The following is a 28000-nucleotide window of genomic DNA, read 5'->3' as shown; positions in this document are numbered from 1 at the left end:
TGACAGCGTCCGCGGCCCACATCCGGTCCTCTGAGCGCTCGGGCCTGGCAGGCGTTGCTGAGGGGCGGCGGGTGAGTGTTGGGTCGGGGCGACGCGGGACGGCGGGCGAAGGCTGCCGTGGCGGCGGGGCAGGGTTTCGGGGCCGCTGCGGGCCGAGGCGGCGGCGGAGCAGGGTTTTGGGGCCGCTGCGGTGGCGGCGGCCGGGCTGAGGCAGCGGGCGGCGCGTCTCCCCGGAGCAGCCTCCCGCGGCACGGAGGCCTTGGCGGGGCGGGACGCAGGGGCTCAGGTGGGAGCGCACTTGGGCCCGCCGGACCAGGGTTACCTCAGCGCCCGGGGCGTCCACGAACTCGAGGCCTGGAACCAGCGCGGCCCTCTCAGAAGATTGAAAGTAGCCATTTTAGATCAAGACGTGGGACACTCACGCCAAGAATGGCTCTCTTGTAAGCCTTCTCTTCGTGAAGTGCCAGGGATGAAGGATGAATCAGGACCTTGCGCGCCTTCAGGGAGTCTGGTAGTCGGAGACACGCTGGTGTACATTTGCGCTGTAGCGCCCTAAATTCAACAGGGGAGTGATGAATGGGAGTGAGTACATGCAGTAGCTGGGAAGTCGCGAGAGAAATCTCTCTTGGTGCAGCAGAGAAAAATGAAGGGCCTGAAAATGAAAAATGGGCTTACGAAGGGTGTATGAGTGCAGAGCACCCAAGAGGATATTAAGTAGACGTTTCGGATTTGCCAGTTTGATTATTCTCAGTGGGTTAAGAGTGATCTTTCCCTTCTCTAAAAACCCAGCCCCTTCCCCACTTTCTTTCTTTTTTTTTTTTTTTAAAGATTTTATTTATTTATTTGACAGAAATCACAAGAGAGGCAGGCAGAGAGAGAGGAAGGGAAGCAGGCTCTCCGCCGAGCAGAGAGCCCGATGTGGGACTCGATCCCAGGACCCTGAGATCATGACCGGAGCCGAAGGCAGCGGCTTAACCCACTGAGCCACCCAGGCGCCCCCTTCCCCACTTTCGACTCCCAAGTCTGTCTTCCCGGCCTGGGTACCGTGCACCCCCAACCCGAACCCGTCGTGAGATTGAATAGGACTCACCCAGTCTAGTGTAAGCCCCTTCTTTTTTCATGAGTACTTGAACCGACTTTCTCTCATTTTGGCTCCCCCTGTGGTTTATCTGCACCCTGTCTTTTGGGAGGCCGACCTCGACCATCTAACCTCTTACAGCTCCAGTTTCTTCATCTGAAAAGTAGGGGGAGTGGTACTCCTCGCACAGAATGGTTATTAAGTATTGAATGAGTGTGCGTGCCAACAGGCTTTCTAATTGGTAGAGCCTACACGAGTTAAAAATCTTAAAAAAATTTTATTTTTATTTTTATTTGAGAGAGAGAAAGCAGGGGGCCGAGGGGCAGAGGGAGAAGGAGAGAATCCTGAGGCAGACTATGTACTGAGCGAGGAACACAAAGCAGGGCTGGATCCCAGGACCCTGAGACCATGACCTGAGGGACATCGAGAGTCTGCCCTTAACTGACTGAGCCACCGAGGTGTCCTACAAGTTAAAATTTTTTTGATTAATTATAATGATATATATGGGTCACTCAGTTGTTTTCTTTAGGTGAGCACACGGTCACATCCAAGCCTCTGGCAAGTCTGTTGGTTTTACGTCCAGAATATGTCTTGACTGTCTGCTTTGCCACCATCCTGAGCCTCTCCGGCTGACCACTGTAAGTGCTGCTTCCCTTCTTGTCCCCTCTAAACTATAGTCCGTTGACATACCACAGGCAAAATAAACCTTTTTTTTTCTCTTTAAAGATTTTATTTATTTGACACGGGGAGAGAGAGCACAAGTAGGCAGAGCAGCAGGCAGAGGGAGAGGGAGAAGTAGCTCCCTGCTGAGCAGAGAGCTTGATGTGGGCTTGATTCCAGGACTCCAAGATCATAACTGGAGCTGAAGGCAGATGCTCAACTGACTGAGCCACCCAGGCCCCCCATCTGTATTATATTTCTAGTTTTTGCAGGTTTGGCATATATATTTACTGAAAATGTATTACACCTTTGGAAGAGTCGGTCTTTGTGACTGATCTAATTATAACCTGTTTTATATTCTCTGATTGTAGTGTTATTTCCCTAATGAGATCCTGCAGTGTTTGTGGGCATAAAGTCAAGTCTCTACATTTTTCTGCACATACTAGGTAGTTAGCATATACTTACTGAATTGAATTGATGTAATTTTCAGGGTATATGTTCAGTTTTTTGAAAGTAATTGTCATGTTCTCCAGCAGAATAGCCATTGATGGTAGGCACAGAACTGGGATGGACTGACTTTTCCTTTGTCTCATTTATGCTTCCTTTATTGTTTGTCTGGCCTTTCCAGCAGACACTCAGTCTTCTGGGAGGGGTGTGAAGATGCTTAAGGAGCGTCCAGGGATGGCAGAAGACCCTCAGCAGCCGATGGGTGTTCCTGTGGTAAAGCTGGAGAAAGAGTTGCCATGGGGCAGGGGAAGGGAGGACCCTAGTCCGGAGACTTTTCGTCTGAGGTTTCGGCAGTTCCGCTACCAGGAGGCAGCTGGTCCCCAGGAAGCCCTCAGGGAACTCCAGGAACTCTGTCGCCAGTGGTTGAGGCCTGAGCTGCACACCAAAGAGCAGATCTTGGAGCTGCTGGTGCTGGAGCAGTTCCTGACCATCCTGCCTCGGGAGTTCTATGCCTGGATTCGGGAGCATGGCCTGGAGAGTGGCAAGGCTCTTGTGGCCATGGTGGAGGACTTCACAGAGAGAACATTGGAGGCCAAGGCGGTGGGTGAGAAGGGGGAATCTGGGTCTTGTTCCATTGGTGTGGGAAGGGGAGATTTAAAGAATCGAAAGCTTTGAGGAAGCAGTGGGAGTAGATGAGCTATACAGTCTCCTTCCTCTGCTCCCAGACTCCCTGAAGTACTTTCTGGAGGGCAGTGGAGTTTTCAGCAAGAAAATCCATTCTCAGGGAAGATGCAGGGCTTGTAGAAGGGCTGTTAGCTTCCTTTTTGGTCATCAGGACAGAGGCCTTGCCATATTTCCCTTGTGAGCCTCAGGCCTAAAGAACCTTACTTTTAAGGTTCCTCGACTCATTCTTCTTTGGGCAGGATACATGTGAGAATGCAGAGAATTCCAGTCAGATGAATATTCTTACTAAGAAGCATGGTCTGCACAGTGCAGTTTCCACATCTGGGGTATCAACTCAAGTGGCTCACATCAGCGATTCTGTGGTGGTGGTCTGGTGACACCAGGCAGCTGCGTCTTAGATGCTTCCTTGGGACTTTGGCCGGTGTCTATGACTCTTTGGTATAATCACCTGATTATTGTCTGGGAAAGAAGAGAGCAGGACTTAACATTACTGTTTTGCTTGCAAGTATCTGTCTTTCTTAACTTCATCTTTCCTTTCCTGCTGTAGTTACCCCAGACTTCCTCCACAATCCTAAGAATTATTTTTTATCTCCCAGCCCAGAAGCTTAAAAGTAGACCAAAAGGGGCCTGTTTTTGTGAGTGTATCTCAATGTGAGTTGTCCTGATTTTTCTTGCTATTTTTAGAGCTAGTTTTTCTCACTAGGTAATTCACTGTGTAATCAGGGCTTGTATTTTTTACTTTTAGCATTTGTAATTGGGGGATTTTTTTTCTAGTAGGGAGTGTTTTGGGCTAAAGTTCTCAACCAAACAGTATTTAGCCTCTCTGTGACATTATTCATGGTGGAATTCTGTCAGGTCCCTAAAAGTGTGGGCATACAACAGTTGCTCATAGCCTGATAAAGAGGTTAGTCTCTTTTTCACCTTCTTACCGACATCCTGTGGAAGAACCTAGCCAGCTTTTTCTTCCCCTCCCTTGCAGCTAGAATGGTTCTTTTCTTGGTTTTCTTTTTAAGTTTTAATTCAGATCCCTCTCCCAGGCCTCATTCTAATAGGTGTTGGGGACTGTCCTTAGGTTCCATGCCACGTGCAGGGAGAGCAGCAGGAGACAGCACTTGGCAGAGGCCCTTGGGAACCAGGTGTGCACCTGGGGCCGGTGGAGATCAAGCCCGAGTGGGGGATGCCCCCTGGGGAAGGAGTTCAAGGCCTAGACCAAGGCACTGAGGAGCAACTCAGTCAGGACCCTGGAGCTGGGACACAAGCCTTCCAGGAGCAGGGTAAGATGCAACAGTAAAGTAAGGACATAGAAAACCGTGCTTTGTGACCCTATCCTTTAAAGCCTAGTAGTTGATAAATTAAGTCACCTGTGGGCTGTAATTCTGACTTTTCCTGGTTACTTCCTTGACTTTAGTAGGAAACAGATGAAGTGAAATTGTTTTCTGTATCTCGATTCTGATTTCTGCAGGCGGTATTTGGGATTGTGTTCTCTTACCATTTCTTTTCTCTTTTCCCTCACATCCCTTTCTAGAAACTTCCTAGAAATATGCAGGTGACATGTAGGGATATTTTTTAAGTGGGCAGACAGACCATATCCCTGAAAGTAATGTGTGACTTCATTGTGTTAGTGAATGTCAAAGGGGCTTATTGCCAGAGTGTGACCAGGGAGCATGGCTGGCCTTCAAGGGGCAGGGCATATTAGGTTGGGATTATCTTCCCAGTTGAGAGCAGGATAAGCTGTACCTGCACCCCTGCTTTATGGAGTCTCTATAAGGTTTCTAGGGTTCTGTGTGTCAGGCAGTGGACACCTCTGAACAAGTTAACTACAAGACAGCGCTAATCTTTCTTATGCTTTTTTCCCTTTGCTTAGCTCTGCCAGTTCTTCAGGCTGGTCCTGGCCTCCCTTCAGTGAACACCAGAGACCAAGAGATGGCAGCTGGGTTCCTTACAGCTGGATCCCAGGTGAGCTGTACCTCTCCCCTTCTGGGGACCATGACGTTGCTTTGAATGAGGTTCACTTTCCCTAAGGTTTCTCTGCACAACAAAGTGCTATCCACAAGTTGAATTATTTCACCTTTCTTGTTCTGATGGTTGTGACAGGTTTGTTTTCTCCACTTTATCATCCTCAGTTGTTAACTTGAGGTGAGCCTTATGCCTTAGGGTCCAGGCATAAGGCTCAATACACTCTATTTTACTGCTTTGTGACTATTTTTTTTTTTTTCCGAGTGACTCAGGATTACTCTTTTAATTGTGAGGAGGAAGACCTTATTGATAGAAACCACTAGGCTTTTGATGAGGGGATAAATAGCAGCTCTGAGGCTGGAATGGAGGCATTTGAAAAATGGAAATTGGGTTCTGTGGTTGTGAGGGTATAAGCTTAGTGGCTGCCCCAGAGACTCAGAAATATAGTGGCTCAGATGAGTCCATTACTTCCTGTCATTGAACTGTTGAGAGGTAGGCCCTTCTGCTCCCAAGACCACTAGTGATCAGTTCCTTTGGTCTCCTTGCTCCATTCTTCCCTAGAGTGTTGTCCCTTGTGTTCTCTGACAATAATCTGGGATTATTTCTCCATCCATAGCAGTCTCCTGTTGTTTCAGGGGTTGGGAACATTTAAAGAAATGGCCTTGGCTTTCCCTGAGGAGGAATGGAGGCATGTGACCCCAGCCCAGATAGACTGCTTTGGGGAATATGTGGAACCCCGAGACTGTGGGGTCTCAGCTCCAGGTAAGACTGTTTCCGTTCCGAAGGTAAGAAACTGAGGAATTTTGAAAGCTACAGGTTAGGGTTCTTACCCTGGCCCTGGATTTTAGAACCTGGTACTACTGACAGAAGATGAGTAAATGGGTCCAAGGAAAGAGTGTGGACCCAGGCTTAAGGAGCTGGCCACGTCTTTTCCTGTCAGGACAGGAGCAGTCAAGGGGGCAGGAAATCACAAGGTAGTTATTCTGGCTGTGATGAGACTGGCTGGTCATTAGAACTCCTGGAGCCCCCACTCTGTGACTGAAGAGTACCCAGGCTCGAGAGCAAAAGAGCAGCAAAAGATGATCCTCTGATCTTGTTCACTCCGCAGAGATTTATTGAGTGCCTCCCTGGTGTTGGTCCCACCTTAGCAGCTTTGTTTTGGGGCTGGACTAACGGCATGGAAGCCTTTGGAGCACGAGATGTGTGTACAGAGGATGGCAGGAGTGTGGACAGAAGGATGTTAGAAACCAGAGAGGTCCATGTGGGCCCGTGTCACAGAGCGAGCAGAGTATCACTCTACTTCCTTAGCTCATGTGAACCCATCCTGGCTCCATCACTTACTGATTGTGACCTAGGGCACCACAGGCCTCTGGTTTTTCAGTCGCAAAATGGGAACGTTTATAGAAATCTCATCGTGTTGTGAGGATTAATATTTGGTGAATATAGTAGTGTCAGATATTTTTATTAGTTGTACAAATTTTTTTTATGAGTCAGAATTTATTTATTGGCTCAAAAATGTTTCTTTGGCATTTTATGTGGTCAACATTCTGCCTTAAAGGTGCTTGCCTCTGTGATCTTAGCAGTTCAGGTGAAGGGCCCAGGTGTACATAATAATGGTCATTATGGAGTAGTGTAAGGGGCACTAGAGGAGGGACTTAGGAGACTTGGGTCCAGGACAGGGTTGTCACACATGGGAGTGATGTGAGTGGCCAAAGCCTACCAACATACGTCACAAAGAGATGGAAGACTTCTGTAACAGTAGAGGATGTGGAAACCCCCATACATAACTGCGCAGTGCAGGAGCTCGTGCAGTGGCCCAGATGGTGGTACTAGTATTTCAGCACCTTGATCCCCCTTGGGATGAAATTCTACCAGTGATGCTGCCACCTGCTGGAAGTATTCTGTTCTCCTCCTAGTCCCAGAGAGTTTTTATGTGTCCTTGGCCATTCTGATTGTTCTAGAGAGTCTGGCTGTATGCTTGTCCTCTTCCCATTGTTTCAAACAACCGAAGCACTTCCCTAAGTGTTTATGCTGAGTCTGGGTGGGCCAAGGTCCATTTCCCACCCATACTATCTACCGGCTGTCTCCACCTTCAGATCGTCCTGGGATTTAGTCCCATTTACCTATGGCTCCTGCATTGACAGCTATGTAGGATTGGGCCTGAGAAATCAGAATTCCATGCTAGGTAATACCTAGCACATACTCGCATCTCCTCAGGGTCCAGGTAAGGCTTGTGCTTTGCATTTAGTTTCAGTTTTATTATTCATAACACCTCAAAACTGGAAACTACCCAAATGAACATTAGCCAAGTTAATAAAGAGATTTCAATATATTCTTGACAGTGTAAAAGCATATACTACCAACAGCAAAAAAAAAAAAAAAAAATTAAAAGTGTAATTATAGCTATGTTTCATAATGTGGGTGAATCCTAAAAGCATAATAATGAGCAGAAGCAGCTAGAAACAATGTGTGGATCCAATGCATAAAGTTCAAGACCAGGCAGAAGCACTTAATGGTGATCAAGGTCCAGATAGCATGTTTGTCTGGGGGCAGAATATAGTCACTGGAGGGTAGGGGAGAGGGCTTTTTGGATGCTGATAATGTTTCTTGAGTTGGATGCTGTTTACATGGTTATATTAATTATGAAAATTTGAACTCTAAAGTTATGTTTTGTGCAGTTGTATTCCCTGGAAAGTTTATGAAAGAATCCATCTGAGGTGAGAGCGGTGTCCTTCATCTTTGTTTAGGTCCGGAGGCATGCAGTGTTTTTCTTTCTGTGTTTTAACAGCCTCACCTGAAAGGACCCTTTCCATTCTTAAGTTCTGATTGTTGTCTCTCTCTCCCCCACTTTTTTTTAAAGATTTTATTTATTTATTTGACAGAGATCGCAAGTAGGCAGAGAGGCAGGCAGAGAGAGAGGAGGAAGCAGGCTCTCTGTTGAGCAGAAAGCCCGATGCGGGGCTCAATCCCAAGACCCTGAGATCATGACCTGAGCTGAAGGCAGAGGCTTTAACCCACTGAGCCACCCAGGTGCCCCTCTTCTCTTTTTAAAAATTTCACTTTTAAGTAATCTCTACACCCACCGTGGGTCTCGAATTTATAACCCTGAGATTAAGAGTCGCACGCTCCATGGACTGAGCCAGCTAGGTGCCTCTTGTCTTTTTTTTTCCCTGTCTTGGCTACTTTGCTCCCTAGAGCCTCCCCCCTCCCCTTTTTTTTCCCATCTTCCTCCTCTTCTATAAATAATTGTTCTGTTTAAATTTAGAGAGAGTGAGAGAGGGATCAGAGGAAGGACACTGAGAAGGGTTGAGGCATTTCAGTAGCATTCACAGGCATTTCAGTCTGGTGGAAGTCAGTGACAGAGTGGGTTCATTCATTCATCCAGCAGCCGGTAAGCCTGTGGCAGGCTCCTAGGAGACCTAGATTAGTAAGATCTGGTTAGGCAGAGGGAGCAGTTTGAGCAGGGACTTCTTGCTGGGCAAGTGTAGGGAGGATATGTAGAACTCCAAGTAGTTCATCCCTGGAATAGGTTTATAATCTCTAGGGAAGGCAGGACACCTTAATGAATGTAAAATAGCATTTTCAGTAAGATTGTGTATAAATAAGTGTAGGATAGGGGTGCCTGGATGGCTCAGTGGGTTGGGGCCTCTGCCTTTGGCACGGGTCATGATCTTGGGGTCCTGGGATTGAGCCCCACACCTGACTCTCTGCTCAGTGGCGAGCCTGCTTCCTCCTCTCTCCCTCTCAGCTTGCCTCTCTGCCTACTTGTGATCTCTGTCAAATAAATAAATTCTTTAAAAATAAATAAATAAATAAGTGTAGGATGAGCAAAATGCTTGATCAGTGTCTATTATATATATATTGGTATAGTATATATTGATCAGTATATTTTAGCTGAAGAGACCAAGCAGGGCATGTTTCTTCAAGGAAATCATTGAATTAGATTTAGGAGGAAATGAAAGCCAAGTTTAGTAGAAAGTTAAGTGAGTGGGTGTTAAAGTTTGGCAGAGTATTCTCTAAAAAGGTACGGAGATAATCTTGTCTTGGGTTGCTATAGTAGAATATTATAGACTGTGTGGCTTAAACAACAGACATTTATTTCTCAGCGTTCTGGAAGTTCAAGATCAAGGTTCCTATAGATTAAGTCTGGAGATTGCCCTCTTCCTCGCTTGCAGCCAGCTGCCACCTCACTGTCTTCACTTGGCAGACAGTTGAAGGATCCATCTTGTGACTCTGCCTCTTCACAAGGGCACTAATCCCATCGTGAGGAATCCTGCCTACATAACCTCTGTGTAAAGCACTCTGGTTTCTCTTCCTTTTCTTTTAAGGACACTAATCCCATGGAGGGCTCCACCCTCATGACTGTACCTTATTACTTGTCAGACACCCCGTCTCCTGATAACATCACATTGGGGTACAGGGCTTCAACCTATGAATTTGGGGGGGGGGTGTTAGGGATACAAACAGTCAGAAACGGAGAAAAGTAGAGCAAAGTCTGGTTTTAGAGTCAATGAAAGGAAACTGTATTGAGGTTTTTTAGTCAGAGGGAGGAAGAAGGAATTGTGAGGGGGACACCCTTAGGAGCCAGATTCTAACGTATAAATGTACTTTCATAGTTCCTGTAGAATCAGCCTGTATCTCCTTTGTCCTGTAGGCATTGGGAGCAAGGAAAAGGAGGCTAAAACCCAGCAATCAGACCTCAAAGGGGCGCTTGCTCGGGTGACATCAGAGAGGTTTGGGGAAGCCACTCTTCAGAGCCCTGAGCTTGGAAGAACCTGTGAGCAGGAGCCGAGTAGTTCTGTGGGAAACATGCCAGGGCCGCCTCAGCATGGCGTCATACCCCTGCCGGATGACCTCAAGACCCACAGCTCCTTCTGGAAGCCTTTTCAGTGCCCTGAGTGTGGAAAAGGCTTCAGTCGGAGCTCAAATCTTGTCAGACACCAGCGAACTCATGAAGAAGAGAAATCCTATGGGTGTGTCGAATGTGGGAAGGGGTTCACCTTGAGAGAGTACCTCATGAAGCACCAGAGAACACACCTGGGAAAGAGACCCTATGTGTGCAGCGAGTGCTGGAAAACCTTCAGCCAGAGGCACCACCTTGAGGTCCACCAGAGGAGTCACACGGGGGAGAAGCCTTACAAGTGTGGTGACTGCTGGAAAAGCTTCACCCGGAGGCAGCATCTGCAGGTGCATCGGAGAACTCACACGGGGGAAAAGCCCTACACCTGTGAGTGCGGCAAGAGCTTCAGCAGGAATGCAAACCTGGCTGTGCACCGGCGGGCCCACACCGGCGAGAAGCCGTACGGGTGCCAGGTGTGTGGGAAGCGGTTCAGTAAAGGGGAACGGTTGGTCAGACACCAGAGGATCCACACCGGGGAGAAGCCCTACCACTGTCCTGCCTGCGGGAGGAGCTTCAACCAGAGGTCCATCCTTAACCGGCACCAGAAGACTCAGCATCGCCAGGAGACCCTGGCGCAGTAAGTGTGCCATGCTGAAATGCACCTTTTTTTCTGCCAGTGGAAGGTCCTGGAAAGTGCAGAATCTTTCAGGACCACAACTGGAGGAAGACCTCATTGGAAGATGCATTTGTCCTTATTCACTGAAGGGCTTTGAGGTGGGGGCTGAAGAATGATGGGGTGCAGAAGTACTTTGATCCATTTTCTTTCCATTTGTTGTCAAACAACCAGGGAAAGGCCTGATTTATTTTGAGTTTCCAGAGAGCACAGCTCCTCATGTCTCTTATCCAAGTGATGTGAACAGTTTCTCACCGTCTTTTGGAGAAAGGATATCCTGAATTTCAGAGCCTCTGTTTGTGGGCTGTTCATATCTGCCTCTTGAGCAGGTCTGGTAGTAAAGGCAAAATTTTGTCCCATGTTGACAGCTTAAGCCTCTTTTTTATGAGGGCTGTTTCTACCTGCAAGATCATTAGCTCAAATTCTTCCTTCTTTTCCATTTACCAAATATTTATTGAACAGCTACTATGTGCCTGGTGCTGGGAACACAGTGGTGAACAAGACACACGAGATCTGAGCCTCCCGGAGCTTGTGATTTAGCAGTGGAAACACACAGAAACATTAATAACTCCAGGCACTCTAAGTTATGTTTGTGCTAAGTGCTGTGTGAGAAGATAGTCTTCTGGTGCTTAGTCGTTCTGTCCTGCTGCTCAGGTGCTGGATCTTTTCCTCCCCTGTTGGGATCTCTCAGGCAGCTTTGTTTATTTTACTTTATTTGTAGCCCCCTTTGTCTCTGTACCATTGTACTCTCATCTGTAAAGTTTTCCCATTATTCCTTGTACTGTAGCAACAGTTCACACATCCATTAGGAAGTTAATATTTTGTTATTGATCACTGAATAAAAATGAAATTATTTTAAAAAACATTCAGTTCTGTATAAAGATATAATTAAATGAATCTGAATGATGAACTGGTATTAATACCCTCCATTTAATGTCACTATAGCATGTAAGATGATCTATTCTTACTTTATTCATTCTACACATTTATTGAGGCCCAACAGGAACTTGGCTATGTATTTGCTGTAGATCAGTGAATAAAATAGGGGGAAAAGATCCTTGATCTTGAGCTTATGTTTAGTGACTATATTTGCTCTTCAGAACCACCTAAGGTGGAACCCACTGATAGTCCTGTAAACCCTGTGGACCTGGGATCTGCGCGTTTGTCCTTGGTCCTGTCAGTGTTTTGCCTTGAAATGTGTTCACCACCTACCTCTTGTTACTAAGTAGTCTTGGTACATCTAGATCCTTGTCATCTGAGAGGCTCTTGGTCACCAACTGGGGGTGATGAGGCGGTAGTGATCTGTTTTGCATGAGTGCCAATTCAGGAAAAATAAAAGATGTTTGTAGGCACTTAAAATTACATAATAATGAGAAGATACAGTGTTTGTAACTGTTTATGCTTTCTTATTTTGCTGTCACTAAAGGGTTTCATTTCTGTATAAAATTCCAGAATATTCTGCTTAAAATTCTGTGTAATGAGCATGGACCTCACTACAGTATTGTAATGCTGTGCCATTGAATGCTGGCTGTTGAGTGAGTGAGTCTGAGTACTATAATTACAAGGTGTGATTTGTCTTGTGGTGCCTTTTATTTTTATTTATTTTTTATTTTTTTAAAGGTTTTATTTATTTGACAAAGAGAGACAGTGAAAGAGGGAGCACAAGCAGGGGGAGTGGGAGAGGGAGAAACAGGCAATCTACTGAGCAGGGAGCCCAGTGCAGGGCTTGATCCCAGAACGCTGGGATCACAACCCGAGCCGAAGGCAGATGCTTAATGTCTGAGCGACCCAGGCGCCCCATATTGATTTATTTTTTATTTTTTACTTTTTTATTTGGTAGAGAGAGATCACAAATAGGCAGAGAGGCAGGCAGAGAGAGAGAGAGAGAGGAGGAAGCAGGCTCCCTGCCGAGCAGAGAGCCTGATATGGGACTCGATCCCAGGACCCCGAGATCATGACCCAAGTGAAAGGCAGAGGCTTAACCCACTGAGCCACCCAGGTGCCCTGATTTATTTTTTTAAAAGTTTATTTGAGAGAGCTCAAGAGCATGAGCAGGAGGCAAGGACAGAGGGAGAGGGAGAAGACGACTCCCTGCTGAGCAGGGGTTGGGGTAGGGGGAGCTTGATGCTGGTTGATCCCAGAACCCCCAGGACCATGACCTGAGCCAAAAGTAGATGCCTGAGAGCCATCCATGTGTCCCTTATGGTGCCTTTTTTTTTTTTTTTTTAAGATTTTATTTATTTGTCATATAGCCACAAATAGAGGGAGCAGCAGGCAGAGGGAGAAGGACGCTCCCTGCTGAGCAAGGAGCCTGATGTGGGGACTTGATCCCAGGACCCTGGGACCACGACCTGAGCTGAAGGCAGCCACTTAACTGATGACTCCTTATCCTTTGAGTGGTGAGAAAACCAGGTAACTTTTTGCCTGTCTGTCCGGGGGAGTTACTACATTAAATGCCACGAATGTACCTGCAGCCTGATTAACTATACTTCAGTACTTCCAGTTCATCTTTTATCCCACCTAGCCCAGGGGCAAATAGAAGAACCCTTGTTTCTTTTCTCTCTCTCTTTTTAAAGATTTTATTTGACACGGAGAGAGAGAGAACGCTTGTAAGAATGCACAAGCAGGGGCGCCTGGGTGGCTCAGTGGATTAAGCCGCTGCCTTCGGCTCAGGTCATGATCTCAGGGTCCTGGGATCGAGCCCCGCGTCGGGCTCTCTGCTCCGCAGGGAGCCTGCTTCCTCCTCTCTCTCTGCCTGCCTCTCTGCCTACTTGTGATCTCTCTCTCTGTCAAATAAATAAATAAAATCTTAAAAAAAAAAAAAAAAAAAAAAAAAGAATGCACAAGCAGGGGGAGCAGGAAAAGGAAAAGCAGGCTCCCTGCTGACCTGGGGCTTGATCTCAGGACCCTAGGATCATGACCTGAGCTGAAGGCAGCTGCTTAGCTGACTGAGACACCTGGGTGCCCCCAGAACCCTTGTTTCTTAACTAGTAAGTTGGTTTCAAGTTCACCATGCAACATAAACTGACTTCATCCACTTCTGAGATGAGGAAAGTAACCATCAGGAAGGTGTTGCTCTAGAGTTTACTTGCTCTTTTAAACTTAGCCAGTTTCTTTACCGCTGTGCTATTGACATTTTGTTCCAGATAGGTCTGTGTTTTGGAGGCTGTCCTGGCTGTTTTGTGCATCATAGGATGTGGAGTGGCCTCCTTGGCCTCAAGCTACTAGATGCCAGTAGTGCCCCCCAACTGTAACAACCAAGGAGGTTTCTCACCATTGCCAAATGTCTCCGGGGTGGCAAAATTGACCCTCGGCTGAGAATCACTGCTTATGGTATTCAGGATAATAGCTGAAATCAATTAGATGGTTTAGTTATTAAAAGGGCTGGCCTCCCAGGGACTAGAGCAATTTCCTGCTAAGCTTAATGCCCCAGGCTAACTTTATAGAAAACAAAGGCGTTTTATGAGCGATCACATAGATTAATTGTATTATTGCTGTGCAGAGCCAAGAGCTATTGAAATAGAATCTCAGGATAGGGGGCTGGAAATCGAAAACCTAGGTGGTTTCTATGCAGGCAGCCTGGCTTGTTGCTTTGAGTTCCTTTTAGGCAGGCATCTCCCATGGAGCCTCTACATCACAAAGAAGTTGCTTGGGGCCCAGATACATCTCTGTAAATGCACGTGCGTTGTGGGGCCACTTAAACTTAGTGCAGCCAGTGGCAACCTTTTTTTTCTCCGTAAGATCTTCAAGGCAACAGTAGACAGTAAACATTGGAATGCATGAAAGTCCTGGATCGCGGCCTTTTTTCAGTAGCTAGAAGGATCGTCAGGATGCCTGAGGAAGAAACAAGACATCGTGTAGCCTCTCGTGGCCCTCCTGATACGGCAGTCATCTCCAGCTATTGTGCCACCAATTACAGCCCTGCTAAAATCACTTAGAAATTCTACAAGCCAAAGAAGTTTACTGGGGCTTCCTACAATTCTGGATTCCGGTCTTACTTTTTTCTCCGTATATTATCTCAGTTTCCGAAGGACACACTTCTGGAGATTTATTGTGTCCAACCTGTCCCTAGTATGGACACATTTTAATAAATTTCAGTTAAAATTTGTTACAACAGGGAGGACAGGCAATGTTCTCCCTTGTGTTTGTTGCTGGGAATTTAAACTGCCAGGAGAGAGAGGGTGGAAAGGGCTGGGTAATGCAGGGGTTGTACTTTGACAAGCAGAAGGACTTGGGAGAAGCAATTTCAGTTTTCCGGAGGAGCAGAGAGGCTCCGGTAAAACGGCTGCTGCACTGCCACATGCTCTCGCCAGAGTAGTGTCATCTGAGAGGCCAGAGACCAGGAGATGGCAGCAAACCCAAGAGCTTGTCTTACTTGTTTTTCCTTCCTTAGTAAAAACTGTAATTTCTGAAGAAGGTAGTAGATTAACTTTCAGATGGGTTGGGAAAAAGGTGGTGGTGCAAATACATTTATACCTCCTTGACACCCATCTCAGGGAGCTGTTTGCATGTTATTTCTGTCTCTGAAACAGTTGAGGAAAACCCGATCTGTATCATCTAGAAATATCATTGATTTTTGCAAAAGGGCTCAGCATGTTGTATGAGCAGGAAAAGTAGAATGAATGGTAAGTAATGTATCACTGAGAACCAGTCTTCTCACAAGGTTTCTCCAGCCTTTATTTCAAAGGGTTGCTGCTGCCTGGACTGAGGTACTAATGGAAGGAATGGGAAATAAGTGATGGGAAAAAACCCAGCAGGCAAAACTGGGATTTGTGTGTAAATAGACCAATGGGATAGCAGGAAGTGTTGAGAAATAACCCTAGGTCTGTACCGAAATCTAATATGTAATAAAGATGGACTCTTGGATCACTGGGCAGATTTATTTATTTAAGATTTTTTTTTTCTATTTGACAGGAGTAGGAGGAGGGGCTGAGGGAGAGGGAGAAGCAGACTCCCCGCTGAGCAGGGAGCCTGATGTGGGGCTCAATCCCAGGACTCTGAGATCATGACCTGAACTGATGACAGGTGCTCAGTGGACTGAGCCACCCAGAGATTTATTTTTTTAAAAGTCATATTGGAATAATTGAACAGTGATTTAGGGAAAGATTAAAAAATAGACCCATTTCGGGGCGCCTGGGTGGCTCAGTGGATTAAGCCACTGCCTTCGGCTCAGGTCATGATCTCAGGGTCCTGAGATCGAGCCCCGCGTCGGGCTCTCTGCTTCGCAGGGAGCCTGCTTCCTCCTCTCTCTGCCTACCTCTCTGCCTACTTGTGATCTCTCTCTCTGTCAAATAAATAAAATAAAAAAAAAAATACACCCATTTCTCACATCACATTCAAGAAGAAACTCCAAATGAATCAGGAATCCAAATATGAAAATGAAAGTACGCAAGTACCAGAAAACAATGTGGATGTGAATTCCTCTAAAACACGGCTTCAGGGAAAGACTTTCAGTCTAGGACTGAAAATCCAGAGGCATTAAAGAAAAGACTGATGCATTCCTACATAGAAATTTTAAGAACGTCTGGATGGCAGAAACAATAAGCAAAGACAAATGATAGATTGGGAGAAAGTAGTTGCAACATAACACAAAATTCTAATATTTCTAATATACAAGGAACTTAAAAAAAAAGGCAAAAAAAGAACCCCAAACCAAGCCCATTAAAAAACTGACAGGGCACCTGGGTGGCTCAGTGGGTTAAAGCCTCTGCCTTCGGCTCAGGTCATGATCCCAGGGTCCTGGGATCGAGCCCCACATCAGACTCTCTGCTCTGGGGGAGCCTGCTTCCTCCTCTCTCTCTCTCTGCCTGCCTCTCTGCCTAGTTGTGATTTCTCTCTGTCAAATAAATAAAAAATATAAAAAAACAAAACAAAACAAAAAAAAAAAACTGACAAACTTGACTTCATAGAAAAGAAGAGAAAATGGCTATTAGCCATACTCAAAGATGCTGAACTTCACTTAGAATAAATTTCAATTAAAACTACACTGAGAGATCCTTTTTTTCCCATCCAATTGGCCAAAATTCCAGAGCTCGACAGTTCATGCTGTTGATAGTTTGTGGGGCAACAGGAATTCTTCCGCGTTGCTAATGGCATGCAAAACAGTGCAACCTTGTGCAGAGGAGAATTCCGCAGTATCTAACAAAATTATGGATGGGTTTAAAGAGATGCCTCTAATAACATGAAAATACATACACACATTATTCATTACAGCCTAATTACTAACCACAAAAATATTGGGAGCTGCATAAATACCCAAGATAAGTAATTAAAACCGTGGCACATCCACACCATGTTGTGTTGTGCAGCCTTAAAAAGCATTGTTGGTTCAGTTTTCACACTTGCAATATGGATCTAGATAAGATAAAATTATTGTATTGATGTTAAAAGTACTAGCATCGAGAACTATGTTGTGCTCATGCAAGAGAGTATCTCTGTTCTTAGGAAATACACAGTGAAGTATTTAAGGATAGAGGACCGTCATGTGTATGTACACAGATATATACATACATCTATATACAGAGGGGAGGTGGAGGCAGGGCAGAGGAGGAGGGAAGAAAAGGTAAAAGTGTCAATGATAAATGAATCTGGGTAAAGGATATATGGGTATTTTGCATTATTGTTTTTGCAACTTTTTCTGTAAACTTTAAATTATTTTATTAAAAGAATTTAAAATGAGGGATGCCTGTGTGGCTCAGTTAAGCCGCTGCCTTTGGCTCAGGTCATGATCCCAGAGTCCTGGGATCGAGTCCCGCATTGGGCTCCTTGCTTGGCGGGGAGCCTGCTTCTGCCTCTACCTGCTTGTGCTCTGTCTCTGTCTCTCTCTCTGACAAATAAATAAATAAATACAATCTTTAAAAAAAAAAAAAAAAAACAACCCTGACAGGATTTAATAGTTACGAGTGTGGGAGGAAAAGCATAGCAAATCCTTGTCCAATGATAATGGCCCTGAGCTGGGAGCAGGAGGGTGATGCAGCGTACGGCTAATAGATGCACTGAATTAATCATACCTCATCTTGGGCAAGAGAAGCAGATTCATTCTTGTGCTTTTTTCACTGTGCCTGTGTTTGGCTAAGGCTCCTTCATGCAGTGACTTGAAGGAAGACATTTCGTGTGGCAGCTTCCTTTATGGAAAGTCCCATTTTCAGTGACTTCATTGCTGGGCTTGGTTTTGCGTAGGTGTACTCACATGATACTTTCACCTCACCCTTAGGCTTGATGGCCTCTCTAGGTGCTTTTTTACATTTACATTCTGCCTCAAGTGAGGGACCATTTCCCCCAAACCTGCTAGTTTTAACCCATTGCTTCAGGGAGTGTCTTTGGTAATTAATGCATGTTCTGGTTAATACAAATGTACTGGTATCCCTGTGGGCATTCAGTCTCACAGTGTTTTGGAATTATTTCAAAATTTGTAACTTACTTGGTGCTTATGACAGACCTCTGTATCAGAGCAAGGTTGATGGTCAAATAAATGAAATCTGGAAGGTTAACTGGTTTGAGCAGCCGTGAGTTAAAAGGCAAAAAAAAAAAAAAAAGTCTAATTTTAGAATTGTTGGATATGAACTAACAGAAGGGTTGTTAGATGTGGGGGACTGGTCTTCAGAAAGCTTCACTTTTTGGTGGTGTTTTGTGTTTTAGATTTAACTGATATGCTGGGATTTAGACACCCTATTCGCTTGACACCTCTAATGTGTGATAGAGTTTATGTACCACCTGGTGACTATAGGTTTACATGTGAAACTCCCCTAACACCAGGCTCTAGCAAACCTTGGAGCACCTCAGCTCCAGCCCACAGCAGTGTCTTCACGCATTCTTAGGTCAGCAGGAGCTGTTACACCTAGAGACCTGCAACATTCCAGTGTCCTTACCGTTCCCTAGCTTCTCTGCCCTCCCCTACTCCAAAAATGATCCCCACTGCCATCTGGTAAATCCCAGCTGGCCCTCATCATACTTCTACATTGAAGTACTCTATACTTTGGAAAGCGCAGGGGAGCAGTGGGAGAGGTAACTAGATCGTAGGGGGTTGGACTCTAGAAGATCATTTGCTCAGAGAATAATAGCATCTGACTCAAAAGACCCAGTGTAGCAGATCTAGAAGGAAGTGACCCAGCGCCACTGTCTTTGGACCTTTCCCTTGCTTTCCATGATCCTGCAGAGACAATTACTGCCTCTGCGTGGTAGTCAACAGCTCAGTAAAACCAGCTCCGTCAGTTTGCTGAGCTGTATTGACGCCTTTGCTGGTGGTAGGGTTGGCAAGTCTCTGACATACTGAATACTCAAGATGAAAACTGTCCTTCGGGTATTCCAGATTGAGGTTTTTTCCTTCATGCTGTTAAATTAATTAAACAAGGAGGCCATTAAATAGGTAGTTCTAATGCCTTGTCAGCCTACATAAGCAACCCCATACCTAAGTCTGTCAGTGCCTCAAAGAAATTGAAACACAAGGGCAAACAATCACAAATAGCCATAGACTTTCCCCTGTAGGGCCAATCAGATAGTTGCTCTGCTTTGCTTCCTACGTTTATAAATATCTGGCCGCTACCTCCTATGGGTGGAGGGCTGCTAGCCACTTCTGGTAGCTCCATTGTGGGAAACATGTGGCTTTGCCAGAGTACCCATTCAAACATTGGAACAGACCCTGAAGTTTACCCCTACCAGCCCAAAGCAGATATGGCCCTAGGACAGCAAGGCATGACTTACAGCAACATGTTATTTTAGTCTTTTCACGTTGTAGCCATAACATGTGAATCTCTTCAACAATACAGGATACTTACATCCTGATCTCTCCCCGGAAGAATACTTTGATTCTGATTTATTTTGGTCAGAAATCCATTCACTACTCTGTCTCAGGGCTCACCGTAAAGTCCAGCTTAATCCATGTGCTTAAGAAAGATTTCTTCAATGAATCCGTGGTGGCCGTCCCTCCCCAATTTTCTTGGATGCCGCTGCTTTACTCCACTTTTATGTCCCCATAACGGGTGAGGACGATGACGCACTTTTCTTTGGCCATCCCAAGGGTGCGGCTCATTGGAAAAATGCTTGAATCCTGATGTAGATGTGGTTGTGCTTATCCCTGACTAGGTGCTGGACTGGATGTGGAGAGTGCAACAAAGCAGCTGTAACACAGCTGGGAGCGTCTGAGTGTCACAGAAGGTTTGTTAGGAACTCTTCAACAGAACCGTACCTGTAAGTTCTGAGATCTGTGTCTGTAAAAGATCTTTAACAGTACCCTTTTAAGTAAACTGGTAGTTCTTTGTTCTACATAACTTTAGAGGAGGACTTGGAGGGTATCAAGGGCAATGATGGGGAGACCACTGAAATGATAGAGTAGAGTTTGGGAAGGAGCACAGCTTTTGCAAGTGAGAATCAGTCCCGATCCAGAAGTCGAGTTCAACAGTAGACTGGATCCTAGATAGTTCAGACCTCTATTCAAGAAGAAAACCCTTCCCTTTTGCCTTCTTTTGAATGAGGTGTTGTATCCTCTTATTTTTACCTTGGCTTCTTAGTAAAATATCCTAAGATGTCTTCTTTTGTGCCCGACTAAAGGAAAGGGACGTCTTGATTTGTTGAGGGAAAAAGAAGGTAAGGGGGAGGAAGAGAAAGGAGGGAAAGAGTGAGTGCAGGGCCATTTGTAGATTTGGCTCTCACATTGTTTGGAGAAGCCATCACAAAGGGCATGGGTGCTTTATAAAGCAGAGATAGCAAAACTAATTCTCTTTCTCAACCCACTGGATCTTTTCTCAAAAGTTTAATTTTAATTCCAGTGAGTTAACGTGAGTGTTATATTAGTTTCAGGTGTATAATCTAGTGATTCAACTATTCCATACAAAAATATAAAACACTTCATGAATTTGCATGTCAACCTTGCACAGGAGCCATGCTAATCTCTGTATTGTTCCACGTTAAGTGCTGTCAAAGCGAGCGCTGTTCTCAGTTTTATATCTATTTCCTTACCACCCTTTTATTGAAACTGTTCCATTGTCCCACCCAACTTGTTTGTTTACATGGAGCAGACTCTAGGCACCAACTAAAGGGAGATCCATACCTAGACTACCACTTGTATAGACCATATCATGGTCGGAATAACTCCATTCATACAGCACACACTAATACCTTATCTCAACATTGGATCTTTACTCAGTATGTATTATATTCTTGCATTCCATTTTCTTTTCCTAATTTACTAAGTGTAACAGCAAAAAGGGGAAAAAAGGAATTAGATTAACCCCAAACTAGAGACAGATAGCAAAGATGTGCAACTTTTCCCTGAAGATGCTTACTAGAGATTTCATTTTTTTAAAATTTGTTTATTTTCAGTGTTAACAGTGTTCATTGTTTTTACACCACACCCAGTGCTCCATGCAGTACGTGCCCTCGCTATTACCCACCACCTGCTTCCTCAACCTCCCACCCCCCCACCCCTTCAAAACCCTCTGGTTGTTTTTCAGAGTCCACAGTCTCTTATGGTTCATCTCCCCTTCCAGTTTCCCTCAACTCCCTTCTCCTCTCCATCTCCCCAAGTCCTCCGTGTTCTTTGTTATGCTCCGCAAATAAGTGAGACCATATGATACTTGACTCTCTCTGCTTGACTTATTTCACTCAGCATAATCTCTTCCAGTCCCGTCCATGTTGCTACAAAAGTTGGGTATTCATCCTTTCTGATGGAGGCATAATACTCCATCGTGTATATGGACCACATCTTCCTTATCCATTCGTCCGTTGAAGGGCATCTTGGTTCTTTCCACAGTTTGGTGACCGTGGCCATTGCTGCAATAAACATTGGGGTACAGATGGCCCTTCTTTTCACTACATCTGTATCTTTGGGGTAAATACCCAGCAGTGCAATTGCAGGGTCACAGGGAAGCTCTGTTTTTAATTTCTTGAGGAATCTCCACACTGTTCTCCAAAGTGGCTGCACTAACTTGCATTCCCACCAACAGTGTAAGAAGGTTCCCGTTCTCCACATCCTCTCCAACACACGTTGTTTCCTGTCTTGTTGATTTTGGCCATTCTTTTTTTTTTATATATATTTATTTATTTTTTGACAGACAGAGATCACAAGTAGGCAGAGAGGCAGGCAGAGAGAGAGGAGGAAGCAGGCTCCATGCCGAGCAGAGAGCCCGATGCGGGGCTCGACCCCAGGATCCTGGGATCATGACCCAAGCCGAAGGCAGAGGCTTTAATCCACCGAGCCACCCAGGTGCCCCTAGAGATTTCATTTATTTTTTATTTTTTATTATTTTTTATAAACATATAATGTATTTTTATCCCCAGGGGTACAGGTCTGTGAATCGCCAGGTTTACACACTTCACAGCACTCACCATAGCACATACCCTCCCCAATGTCCATAACCCCCCTTCCAACCCCACCTCCCCCCAGGAACCCCCAGTTTGTTTTGTGCGATTAAGAGTCACTTACGGTTTGTCTCCCTCCCAATCCCATCTTGTTTCATTTATTCTTCTCCTATCCCCCTAACCCCCCATGTTGCATCTCCATGTCCTCATATCAGGGAGATCATATGATAGTTGTCTTTCTCCGATTGATTTATTTCACTAAGCATGATACCCTCTAGTTCCATCCACATTGTCGCAAATGGTAAGATTTCATTTCTTTTGATGGCTGCATTGTATTCCATTGTGTGTATATACCACATCTTCTTTAGCCATTCATCTGTTGATGGACATTTAGGTTCTTTCCATAGTTTGGCTATTGTAGACATTGCTGCTATAAACATTCGGGTGCACGTGCCCCTTCGGACCACTACGTTTGTATCTTTAGGGTAAATACCCAGTAGTGCAATTGCTGGGTCATAGGGTAGTTCTATTTTCAACATTTTGAGGAACCTCCATGCTGTTTTCCAGAGTGGTTGCACCAGCTTGCATTCCCACCAACAGTGTAGGAGGGTTTCCCTTTCTCCGCATCCTCGCCAGCATCTGTCATTTCCTGACTTGTTAATTTTAGCCATTCTGACTGGTGTGAGGTGATATCTCATTGTGGTTTTGATTTGTATTTCCCTGATGCCAAGTGACGTGGAGCACTTTTTCATGTGTCTGTTGGCCATCTGGATGTCTTCTTTGCAGAAATGTCTGTTCATGTCCTCTGCCCATTTCTTGATTGGATTGTTTGTTCTTTGGGTGTTGAGTTTACTAAGTTCCTTATAGATTTTGGATACTAGCCCTTTATCTGATATATCGTTTGCAAGTATCTTCTCCCATTCTGTCAGTTGTCTTTTGGTTTTGTTAACTGTTTCCTTTGCTGTGCAAAAGCTTTTGATCTTGATGAAATCCCAAGAGTTCATTTTTGCCCTTGCTTCCCTTGCCTTTGGCGATGTTCCTAGGAAGATGTTGCTGTGGCTGAGGTCGAAGAGGTTGCTGCCTGTGCTCTCCTCAAGGATTTTGATAGATTCCTTTCTCACATTGAGGTCATTCATCCATTTGGAGTCTATTTTCGTGTGTGGTGTAAGGAAGTGGTCCAATTTCATTTTTCTGCATGTGGCTGTCCAGTTTTCCCAGCACCACTTATTGAAGAGGCTGTCTTTTTTCCATTGGACATTCTTTCCTGCTTTGTCGAAGATTAGTTGACCATAGAGTTGAGGGTCTATTTCTGGGCTCTCTATTCTGTTCCATTGGTCTATGTGTCTGTTTTTGTGCCAGTACCATGCTGTCTTGATGATGACAGCTTTGTAATAGAGCTTGAAGTCCGGAATTGTGATGCTACCAACTTTGGCTTTCTTTTTCAATATTCCTTTGGCTATTCGAGGTCTTTTCTGGTTCCATGTAAATTTGAGGATTATTTGTTCCATTTCTTTGAAAAAATTTTGATAGGGATTGCATTAAATGTGAGATTGCTTTAGGTAGCATAGACATTTTCACAATATTTATTCTTCCAATCCAGGAGCATGGAACATTTTTCCATGTCTTTGTGTCTTCCTCAATTTCTTTCATGAGTACTTTATAGTTTTCTGCATACAGATTCTTAGCCTCTTTGGTTAGGTTTATTCCTAGGTATCTTATAGTTTTGGGTGCCATTGTAAATGGGATTGACTCCTTAATTTCTCTTTCTTCTGTCTTGTTGTTGGTGTACAGAAATGCAACTGATTTCTGTGCATTGATTTTATATACTGACACTTTACTGAATTCCTGGACAAGTTCTAGCAGTTTTGGAGTGGAGTCTTTTGGGTTTTCCACATATAATATCATATCATCTGCGAAGAGTGATAGTTTGACTTCTTCTTTACCGATTTGGATGCCTTTAATTTCTTTTTGTTGTCTGATTGCTGAGGCTAGGACTTCTAGTACTATGTTGAATAGCAGTGGTGGTAATGGACATCCCTGCCGTGTTCCTGACCTTAACGGAAAAGCTTTCAGTTTTTCTCCATTGAGAATGATATTTGCGGTGGGTTTTTTCATAGATGGCTTTGATAATATTGAGGTATGTGCCCTCTATCCCTACACTTTGAAGAGTTTTGATCAGGAAGGGATGCTGTACTTTGTCAAATGCTTTTTCAGCATCTATTGAGAGTATCATATGGTTCTTGTTCTTTCTTTTATTAATGTGTTCTATCACATTGATTGATTTCTGGATGTTGAACCAACCCTGCAGCCCTGGAATAAATCCCACTTGATCGTGGTGAATAATCCTTTTAATGTACTTTTGGATCCTATTGGCTAGTATTTTGGTGAGAATTTTTGCATCTGTGTTCATCAAGGATATTGGTCTGTAGTTCTCTTTTTTGGTGGGGTCCTTGTCTGGTTTTGGGATCAAGGTGATGCTGGCCTCATAAAATGAGTTTGGAAGTTTTCCTTCCGTTTCTATTTTTTGGAACAGTTTCAGGACAATAGGAATTAATTCTTCTTTAAATGTTTGGTAGAATTCCCCTGGGAAGCCATCTGGCCCTGGGCTTTTGTTTGTTTGGAGATTTTTGATGACTGTTTCAATCTCCTTACTGGTTATGGGCCTGTTCAGGTTTTCTATTTCTTCCTGGTTCAGTTGTGGTAGTTTATATGTCTCTAGGAATGCATCCATTTCTTTCCAGATTGTCAAATTTGTTGGTATAGAGTTGCTCATAGTATGTTCTTATAATTGTCTGTATTTCTTTGGTGTTAGTTGTGATCTCTCCTCTTTCATTCATGATTTTATTTGTTTGGGTCCTTTCTCTTTTCTTTTTGATGAGTCTGGCCAGGGGTTTATCAATCTTATTGATTCTTTCAAAGAACCAGCTCCTAGTTTCATTGATTTTTTTCTATTGTTTTTTTTTTTTTTTTTTTTTTTTTTTTGGTTTCTATTTAATTGATTTCTGCTCTGATCTTTATGATTTCTCTTCTCCTGCTGGGTTTAGGGTTTCTTTCTTGTTCTTTCTCCAGCTCCTTTAGGTGTAGGGTCAGGTTGTGTACTTGAGACCTTTCTTGTTTCTTGAGAAAGGCTTGTACTGCTATATATTTTCCTCTCAGGACTGCGTTTGCTGTGTCCCACAGATTTTGAACCGTTGTGTTTTCATTATCATTTGTTTCCATGAATTTTTTCAATTCTTCTTTAATTTCCTGGTTGACCCATTAATTCTTTAGAAGGATGCTGTTTAGTCTCCATGTATTTGGGTTCTTTCCAGCTTTCCTCTTGTGATTGAGTTCTAGCTTCAGAGCATTGTGGTCTGAAAATATGCAGGGAATGATCCTAATCTTTTGATACCGGTTAAGACCTGATTTAGGACCCAGGATGTGATCTATTCTGGAGAATGTTCCATGTGCACTAGAGAAGAATGTGTATTCTGTTGCTTCAGGATGAAATGTTCTGAATATATCTGTGATGTCCATCTGGTCCAGTGTGTCATTTAAGGCCTTTATTTCCTTGTTGATCTTTTGCTTGGATGATCTGTCCATTTCAGTGAGGGGAGTGTTAAAGTCCACTACTATTATTATATTATTATTGATGTGTTTCTTTGATTTTGTTATTAATTGGTTGATATAGTTGGCTGCTCCCACGTTAGGGGCATAGATATTTAAAATTGTTAGATCTTCTTGTTGGACAGACCCTTTGAGTAGGATATAGTGTCCTTCCTCCTCTCTTATTATAGTCCTTGGCTTAAAATCTAATTGATCTGATATAAGGATTGCCACCCCAGCTTTCTTCTGATGCCCATTAGCATGGTAAATTGTTTTCCACCCCCTCACTTTAAATCTGGAGGTGTCTTCGCGTCTAAAATGAGTTTCTTGTAGGCAACATATAGATGGGTTTTGTTTTTTTATCCATTCTGATACCCTGTGTCTTTTGATTGGGGCATTTAGCCCATTAACATTCAGGGTAACTATTGAGAGATATGAATTTAGTGCCATTGTATTGCCAGTAAGGTGACTATTACTGTATATTGTCTCTGTACCTTTCTAATCTACTACTTTTAGGCTCTCTCCTTGCTTAGAGGACCCCTTTCAATATTTCCTGTAGAGCTGGTTTGGTGTTTGCAAATTCTTTCAGTTTTTGTTTGTCCTGGAAGCTTTTTATCTCTCCTTCTATTTTCAATGATAGCCTAGCTGGATATAGTATTCTTGGCTGCATGTTCTTCTCGTTTAGTGCTCTGAATATATTATGCCAGCTCTTTCTGGCCTGCCAGGTCTCTGTGGATAAGTCTGCTGCCAATCTAATATTTTTACCATTGTATGTTACAGACTTCTTTTCCCGGGCTGCTTTCAGGATTTTCTCTTTGTCACTAAGACTTGTAAATTTTCCTATTAGGTGACGGGGTGTGGGATTATTCTTGTTGATTTTGAGGGGGGTTCTCTGCACCTCCTGGATTTTGTTGCTTGTTCCCTTTGCCATATTAGGGAAATTCTCTCCAATGATTCTCTCCAATAGACCTTCTGCTCCCCTCTCTCTTTCTTCTTCTTCTGGAATCCCAATTATTCTAATGTTGTTTTGTCTTATGGTGTCACTTATCTCTCGAATTCTCCCCTCATGGTCCAGTAGCTGTTTGTCCCTCTTTTGCTCAGCTTCTTTATTCTCTGTCATTTGGTCTTCTATATCACTAATTCTTTCTTCTGCCTCATTTATCCTAGCAGTGAGAGCCTCCATTTTTGATTGCACCCATTAATAGCTTTTTTGATTTCAACTTGGTTAGATTTTAGTTCTTTTATTTCTCCAGAAAGGGCTTTTATATCTCCAGAGAGCATTTCTCTAATATCTTCCATGCCTTTTTCGAGCCCGGCTAGAACCTTCAGAATCGTCATTCTGAACTCTAGATCTGACATATTACCAATGTCCGTGTTGATTAGGTCCCCAACCTTTGGTACTGCCTCTTGTTCTTTTGTTTGTGGTGATTTTTTCCGCCTTGTCATTTTGTCCAGATAAGAGGATATGAAGGATGAAATAGAATAGTAATAGTGTGGCACAGACCCCAGAAAAATGTGCTGTAACCAAATCAGAAGAGATCCCAAATTGTGTGTGTGGGGGGGAAGGGGATAAAAAGAGGTTCAGAAAAAAAAAAGAAAAAGAAAAAAATTAAAAAAATAAAACAAATAAACAAAAAATATAAAAAAGAAAGAAAAAATATATATTTTAGATAAACTAGTCAAAAAACGTTAAAAAAGAAAAGGGTAAAAGTTTTAAAAAATTTAGGAGAAGAAAAAAAAGAAAGAAAAAAATTGAAAAAAAAATTGAATTAACCGCAAGGCTAACGAATCATGGGGAGAAAGCCATGAGTTCCGTGCTTTGCTTTCTCCTCCTCTGGAATTCCGCTGCTGTCCTAGGTATTGAACCTGTTTTCCTTGATAGATGAACTTCATCCTGGCTGGATATTTTGTTGATCTTCTGGGGGAGGGGCCTGTTGTAGTGACTCTCAAGTGTCTTTGCCCTAGGCGGAATTGTACCTCCCTTACCAGGGGCCGGACTAAGTAATCCGCTCCGGTTCGCTTTTGGGAGCTTCTGTTCCCTGAACGCTTTCCGTAGAGTTCCAGAGGACAGGAATGAAAATGGCGGCTCCCAGTCTCCCGCCTGGAGGAGCGGAGAGCCCGGGGCCCCACTCCTCAGTGCGCCCCCAGAGAACAGCACCCAATCACTCCCGTATCCCCAGCCTCCAGCCGCGCTCCGAGCTCACTCAGCCCGTGACCAGTTCAAGGTAACCCCGAGCTGAGAGTTCAGTCCTCGGCTCTGTCTCTGCAGCCGGCTTCTCTGTTCTAACACCTGCGAGCTCTGCGACACTCCGACACCCCCGATCCTTCTGTGACCCTGCGGGACCTGGGACCTCGCTGACCCCACGTGGGCTTCACCCTGGTTTAGCCTCTGGAGCAGTGTCCCTCAGTGGAACAGTCTTTTAAAAGTCCTGATTTTGTGCTCCGTTCCTCCGCCGCTTGCCGGGAGCCGGCCCCTCCCCCCGCGGTCTATCTTCCCGTCGTTTTAGATTCACTTCTCCGCCAGTCCTACCTTTCCGAAAGTGGTTGATTTTCTGTTTCTAGAATTGCTGCTCTTCTTCTCTTCGATCTCCCGTTGGATTTGTAGGTGTTTGCAATGTTTAGATAAGCTATCGAGCTGATCTCCTGCTACCAGATGTAGTCTCAGCCTGCTACTTCTCCGCCATCTTGACTCCTCCTGAGATTTCATTTTTTTTTAAAGATTTTATTTATTTATTTGACAGAGAGAGAGATCACAAGTAGGCAGAGAGGCAGGCAGAGAGAG

The 28000-nt window shown here is 44.3% G+C and overlaps 1 protein-coding gene and 1 pseudogene across 6 annotated transcripts; one reads left to right on the top strand and one right to left on the bottom strand.

Annotated features, from left to right (window-relative positions):
- On the top strand, window positions 1–27997 carry LOC123934027 (zinc finger and SCAN domain-containing protein 25). Of its 6 annotated transcripts, none has more exons than XM_045993889.1 (8): window positions 1–71; window positions 1608–1716; window positions 2370–2785; window positions 3942–4143; window positions 4734–4825; window positions 5461–5587; window positions 9480–11958; window positions 27938–27997. In XM_045993889.1, the coding sequence occupies exons 3-7, from the start codon at window positions 2399–2401 to the stop codon at window positions 10304–10306; spliced, it is 1635 nt and encodes a 544-aa protein (XP_045849845.1). In that variant the 5' UTR covers window positions 1–71; window positions 1608–1716; window positions 2370–2398; the 3' UTR covers window positions 10307–11958; window positions 27938–27997. The 6 variants fall into 6 exon arrangements, with proteins under 6 accessions (XP_045849845.1, XP_045849843.1, XP_045849844.1 ...); XM_045993887.1 differs by having other exon boundaries at window positions 2367–2785; XM_045993888.1 differs by having other exon boundaries at window positions 18–71; window positions 1595–1716.
- On the bottom strand, window positions 20166–20266 carry LOC123934309 (annotated as a pseudogene).
- Window positions 27998–28000: the final 3 nt, after the last annotated feature.

The sequence above is a fragment of the Meles meles genome, chromosome 21 (assembly GCF_922984935.1).
Source record: "Meles meles chromosome 21, mMelMel3.1 paternal haplotype, whole genome shotgun sequence".
NCBI lineage: Eukaryota > Metazoa > Chordata > Mammalia > Carnivora > Mustelidae > Meles > Meles meles.
The sequence above is the reverse complement of the archived record's forward strand: the minus strand, read 5'-3'. Positions and strand labels throughout refer to the sequence as shown.